The 6655-nt window shown below is 34.4% G+C and overlaps 1 protein-coding gene across 2 annotated transcripts; it reads left to right on the forward strand.

Moving 5' to 3' along the window:
- The first annotated feature begins 4031 nt into the window (after positions 1–4031).
- On the forward strand, positions 4032–5911 carry LOC110411416 (mediator of RNA polymerase II transcription subunit). 2 transcript variants are annotated; one of them, XM_021421556.1, is made up of 5 exons: positions 4032–4506; positions 4647–4757; positions 5328–5398; positions 5529–5616; positions 5782–5911. In XM_021421556.1, the coding sequence occupies exons 1-5, from the start codon at positions 4297–4299 to the stop codon at positions 5896–5898; spliced, it is 597 nt and encodes a 198-aa protein (XP_021277231.1). In that variant the 5' UTR covers positions 4032–4296; the 3' UTR covers positions 5899–5911. The 2 variants fall into 2 exon arrangements, with proteins under 2 accessions (XP_021277231.1, XP_021277232.1); XM_021421557.1 differs by having other exon boundaries at positions 5532–5616.
- The last annotated feature ends 744 nt before the right edge of the window (positions 5912–6655 follow it).

Here is a 6655-nt window from a genome sequence, read left to right on the forward strand (position 1 = left end):
ATCTTCCGCATGTGGGTCAGGAGCTCTCCTTGCAGTTTCCAGTTGTGCCAGACACCCATCAATCTTAATTATACAATTCTTAGAGGCTTCTTGCATTTTAAAATATGCAAGGAAATCTTCCACCTAAGCTAAACATGGATTTAAGGTTTATTTTTCCTTAGCTCAGCTCTCCGCAAACTGATTAAAGGGATCTAGGTATCCTCAAGGTCTACTAACTCAATCATGCAGCCTTTTTTTTGGAGGGTTAAAGCATGGGATCTTGGTCACTACCTAAAGCATTTTAGTATAAAATTTGTGTTTAAACGCACATGATCCACCAAACCATAGGCTGTATAATTGGTTGAATATAATATAACAAAATATTGTGGATAATTTCTAATTAATTTCTAACAGGAAAGAAACACAGGAATCTTAACAAGGGGGGAAAATAAAAAGATATTTATTGAAGAATATGTACTATGGTATGGTAACAGTTTGATCCAGGAGAAAATATTGTATAGAAATTAGAGGAAGAGCTCTCTCTTAAACTCTGTCATATATAAATAGAAAAGAACGTCGAGACTCAACATTTTTTTAAGCATATGATGTAATATCTATCTGTTAGCCTTGGCACTTTTTCCCTGCAATTCCAACCTCAAGAAGAAAATTTTTAACCTATTAAACACATTAATAGACAATCTCTACATATACATTTCAGGAATTTAGTTTAGATTTAATTTGTTAGTGACACATTTATAGTATAAGATTTGATTCATAAGATATATATGTCAGTATCTTTATCTTGATGCTACATAGCTTGCAGCTGTTTTGGAACCAAATTTTATGGAGGAAACCAAAGCACCCCAAAAAGAAAAAAGAACCAAATTCTAAACTTCCAGAAGGTTAACATGCAATTCGCTGCCTGGGTACATCGAACAGCTGATAATCATCTCCTGAAGGGGCTACCTTTTAGTTTCCAACATATATTATAAATATGTTAATAGTTGCATGATCATATATAATTAAAAAAAAAAGACTGCAAAGTAATGCGCTTAGATGTTATATTATAAATATGGTACAACTTTGTGTGAAATAATAGGGGGGGCATGCATGATCTGACTTCTTTTTGCACAAAGGGTCAAAGCAAATGTTTATAGTTTATTATGCACTTTTTTCTAAACCATGGCACTGGAAAACCATTTGCAGCACTGATACACGACCATATACATTGTGTAAACAGAAAAATTTTAAATAAAAAAAAAGGAATATGGTTACTAATTCTATGCTATAAGTAAAGATCACATCACACTAGCTGATGTTGAATCAATCTTTTCCGAGAATCTTAGGATATTCTTTGCTGCATAATTTATATATACACCAAAAGCTGAGATACCTAGACTCTCTCTATCCTCCCACATCTCTCTTCATCTTAACCGTAGATTTTGAAAAAGAAAGAGAGACAAACCGATAAAGAAAATGCCTTAAATTAGCTAGAACAGCTTTGGGAACAATTCCCCATACCAATATTTCAGATTAAATAAAGGTTTAGAATCTCATATAAAATGGGATTGCGGGTGATTATAGTGTTGTAGTTGGATCATGGATGGATTTGGGAATGGTGGGGAGGGGCTGCTCCCTTTGCTTTGGCTCTCCAAAAAAAAACTATGCATAGACACAGCGTTTTCCTAGGGATTACATTTGCTTTGCAAATCGTGTGAAGTAATGCAACCTGTAAGGTTTGCATGTGCCCACAAATCTATAGTAGATATGATATTCTCTACATCTCTCTCCACTAGACTTTGTCTTTGTTTTTTCTGATATTTTATCATTGCTAACTACATCACTCATCAAATCACACCAAATCAACATAATCCCCTCTTTTCTTCTCTGTTATCATTAATTAATTATGATCATTTTAATTTTATCATTATAATTATGTTACAATGTGGTTTAAAATATTAAGCCATCCCCCACCTATAACCAGAAAAAAATTAATTAAATTTCTCATTTCTCAACTATATATCTCCTTCTGGGAGGGGTCAGTTGGTCTTACCAGGTTAATCCCCACGTAGACTTTCTGAGAGTTTTTAGGGTTAAGCAATTCATGGAACATCACCTGCATGTTTACTTCCTCCTTACAATCCTTATCATTTTTATATGGTTTTTATTTTAATTAATCATTGTTAACTTGGACTGATGGGGGTTTTATTTAAAGGGGATTATCATGAGCAAAGAAGAATATTCATGCGTCGGCATTGAACTACAACACGTGGCGTAATACTAGTAGTGAATCCATGGCCAGTTAGCAGTCACATTGTTTAACATAACAAACTATTTTTTATAGTTTCCTGAATCATCTGATTCACGACTATGGAATTAAATAATTGTTGTTGAAAATGATAATAATTATTATACATCTTATCGAGCAAGGCAGCATTTTTCACAGGTCTGCATCATAGCTCAGCATCGGTTATCGAATAAAAATTTATTATTTGGGGTGTGCATGCAAGACCACAACAATAATAAATTCAGGAAGCAAAACAAGTGTTGGATTTGTGTGATACATGTTTTCTTCTTTAAGCCAATGCTTTAATTTAATCTCTAAATGCTCATTTGTTTCAAACATGTTTGGAGGAAAAAAGAGTGATGGGGAGTCCCTCAACATTATTATATATAATTAACCAAACCTTTGAATTGGGATTCATAATTTGACCAATGATCCCTCGCCCCTCTTTGACTTACTTTGCTTTTTAATGTTGTGAAACTCAAATTTATCCTCTTTTATATAACCCCATTCACTGTATATTTTAATGAAATCTGTCATAATCGATTGGTGTATGATTTTAATAATTTTGAAAAATATTAACCAAGCGGACTCTTAATAAGTTTAAAAGAGTTTATGATGAGCTTTGGGTGATTTAATTTCCAAAAAAAAAAAAAAACTCGAAAATGTCTCCAGAGGTGTGATGAGTTTAAACTGTGGGTATTATTATAAGGACTTTTGCTTTCTGAATGAGGGAACTCATGCTTTAGTGTAAGAAAGAAAAGGTTATGCCTGCAATTACCCAGCAAATGCTATACTCTGGGAGGGATTGAGGGGGGTGTCTTTGGTAATTGCAAGAGGTTCACATGTCTTTATAAGAAATTGGAAGATTCTCACTTTCCACCACACAAACAACTCATAAAATATGACCCACAAATCATGCGTTAAACAGCTCAATTAGATTTGGTTCCCCTTTGGCTAATTCTTAAACAGGATATCTTCCCTCAAATTATCGCGATCTTTTGGTCAAATTAGCCTCTCCCTCTCCCTCTCTCTCTCTCTCTCTCTCTATATATATACATATACATATTTATTCAGCATTAATTCTTCACAAAATTTAGTTTTATTTTTTTATATAATATAAAGAAATACTTGATTTTGGAGAATTGAACCCTTTTGAGAAATATATATTTTACATTGACATCTCTTTTATGGAAACATTCAAACAAAAATTTCGAGATTGATACAAGTTCGGATATAATCCCAAGAATCCCTGTTAAGCTGCAGCCAGGATTTCTAGAATCTATGCTTAAAGGCCATGCTAGCTATATGCCTTTATAGTAGTAAATTTTTTGGCCCTTTTGCTTAAGACATAGAGAATGTTGTTTAGAACAAGATGAGATAGAAATCAAAAACTAAATACACAAATGAAAGATATACAAAGCAAAAACCTTAGATTTCAACCTTAACTTAGACATGAAATCCTGTCAAAATGATAAGCTTTCCTTCTTTTGAAGGAGCGTGACATGGACTCTTGCAGTGTAGGTAAAGTTGAAGCTATCAACGCACTGCAATGGCGCGTAGGGCTTGGATTTTTTTGGCTAAGCTTAATTTTGAAAGAGACAATCCCTTTCAGGTCTTAGGCTTCAAGGTCTATTTAAAATTACTAAAATAAATTAAAGAAATAATATAATATTAATTTGGTTTTTTTTTATTGCTTTTGGTGTTGTAATTGAAAAAATATATAAGGTAAGTACTCAAAAAAATAGGCAACAGAGAGGTAGTGGAAAAAAATGAGCATAAAATCTATGGGTATATATATATATATATGGCTAGTAAATCTGTGCACAATCTGATCCAGCGATGCAATAATTACTTAGGTGCAAACAGCTTAAAAGGGGGACGGAGATCTCTGATTCCTCAGCAACTCTCCTTTGCCAGAAAGTTTGCTGCAAGAGAAGGCTTGGGATTTGCGAAGCTAAACTATCGCTCTTTTTTCTTTCTTCTTGTTTTCTCTCTTTCTTTGACATATCATCACTGAAAAAACATAGAAGATGGGTAGCAGTTATTTTGGAGAACCAAACATGGGAAATGAAAGAGGAGGGTCGTCTTCGAGAAAAGGCAAGAAGAGTAATTCAGACAAGCCTAAGCAACCCCAGAGAGGCCTTGGTGTGGCTCAATTGGAGAAGATCAGATTACATGGACAAATGGGCTCTAGCTACCATCCTTCTCTTCATGGACCTTACGCTGGAAATTTCAACCAGGTAACTTCTCACTCTTTCTTCTTCTTTTTTTGCCTTCCCTAGCCCCTCCTTGTGTTTTTTTCGTGCTTGAAAGATTATCTGGCAATATCAGGCGAAGTATTTATTTGGGGAATTTCATTAAAATTTTTCTGTACATGCAGGAAGACATGAGAGTGCAGACAGCTTATTCATCTATGCCATCATCATCCTTTTCTTATTCATCAACCTCATCAACATCCTCAGCTTCTTATGGTTTCCACCCCAGCATGATGGTAGGTGAACCTGCTCTTTGTTGTCTCCAAAGAGTACCATAAAATTCCAATTTTTTTTTTTCAAAAAATTGATGGGTCATTGAGTGCATCTTTGACATGATTTTCTGTGTCACCCATTTGCAACCGTTGTTTCCTAATAGATGATGAGGTAGCGTACTGCTCAGAGGAGAAAATACATGGCAGAAGATTTTTGGTGGATATTGCAATATTTGTTTAGCATCCTCATCATGATCATGGCACACAAGCTTTGATGGAAATAGTTGTCTCTTTCTTTATGAATTTATCGAAATTATTTTTGTACAAGGATCCTTGAAGTTGCTGACTTTGTTTACTTGGTGCTAACCCTAGACACTTTTTCCCGAAGAAATAAATTTTCAGTACTTCATATTGTCATCCCCCATCTTGATTGCTGTATATAAATTATTATATTGGTGAATAGAAGTGTTCCAATGAGAACCAGAATTAAAGAAATTAAGGAAACTGAATTGATTGTTTATGTGTTACTTTATTAGGAATTCTCTATAGTCTTGAATTGCAAAGTAAATTAGTCAAATTTACCTGATATTACAGATGGGGCTAGGTGAATATGATCAAAGAGCAAACATCAGATATGGTGATTCCCAACCTAGTACTGCAGCAAGGTGAGCGTAATTGACTTTCCTATCCTATTTCTTTTCACGAGAATGACCGTTTGGTGAAAATCTGATTTCTCCTTAGAAGCTTGTTCTAGGGTGTTTTGTGCTTATACTTAATATCTCCAATCGTTTGCAGCAGTTGGAACCCCGGCAGTGGCATCTTAGACACTCAACATTATGCACAACCAAACATGACCAGACAGCTTCTAAACCTACATGTCGAGGTTGCTACATACTCCTTTCATATGTAGATGCCCACATTAAATGCAGAAATGAAAGCTATGTGGCATGTCAAGATTCTCTTTTGTATCATTGAGCCAAAAAAAAAAAAGATTCTGTTTTATATCGAATTTAATATTTTTTCCCTTCCTTTTCTTATATACTTATAGGATTCACAACCAAAAAAGAGCAAGAAACACAGGAGCAACTCATTGGGATCTAGCAGTCATAATTCTGAATCAAGTGACACGCAAGAGCTGGATTTGGAGCTTAGACTGTCATTGTAATCAGCAGTTTTCCACCAGTTAAATGCATGGACTGCATTTTATGCTTCCCTTAGAATTGTAAGTTCAAGATAAGCAGTTTGGTCTTGCAATTCACATACAAGTTGAGCAAGTTGATGAACTTGTTTGAATTTACATTTGAAAGGAATCTTATGTAATGAGAGGTAGATTGACTTGCTGCATGAGATATAGTAAAAATTTCATATTCTTGTTCATGAATTTTCAAAGAAATGAGGATTAAAGTCATAATTCTCACAAAATTCAATTATTTTGAGCCTAGCAGTCAGCATCTAACAGTAGCAACTTCATGAAATCATATTAAATCCCATTAATGCAATTGAACCTTAGTCCTATTGTTCAATAGTTAGTCACTTTATTAAAGAGGGTAAAAAAGGAGATTAGGAATATAACCGATCAGGGAAACTGTGGTCAACCAAGTACGTGCTAAGTGGGGATTAAAGCTTCTCAATTAAGGTAAAAGTAATAAGGGACAACTTTGGATGTCTCCGAATCCTTTTCTTCAAATACATGAACTTACTATGTGGCATTTTGCAAGCAACTGAGTTCACAGTCAAGCAGGTGCTTTTGCCTTTAGAAAAATGAAAATAAAACTAATATTAAATCCACTAGATTAGGGTTATGTCAAACAAGAAATTTATATCTTATGTCATCTAAATACAAGCCCTAGCTATCTATACTACAGCTAGGAATTTCTAAGGAGCCAATCAATTGGCATGCGAGAAATTGCACTTGACACAAA

This window comes from Theobroma umbraticum, unplaced genomic scaffold, assembly GCF_002168275.2.
Source record: "Theobroma umbraticum cultivar Fairchild unplaced genomic scaffold, ASM216827v3 scaffold_56.0, whole genome shotgun sequence".
In the NCBI taxonomy this organism is placed as follows: Eukaryota; Viridiplantae; Streptophyta; class Magnoliopsida; order Malvales; family Malvaceae; genus Theobroma; species Theobroma umbraticum.

Coding starts and splice junctions, on each gene's coding strand:
- LOC110411416 (XM_021421556.1), top strand. CDS start 4,297: ATGGGTAGCAGTTATTTTGGAGAACCAAACATGGGAAATGAAAGAGGA. Junction 4,507..4,646: donor ACGCTGGAAATTTCAACCAG/GTAACTTCTCAC, acceptor CTGTACATGCAG/GAAGACATGAGAGTGCAGAC. Junction 5,399..5,528: donor CAACCTAGTACTGCAGCAAG/GTGAGCGTAATT, acceptor AATCGTTTGCAG/CAGTTGGAACCCCGGCAGTG.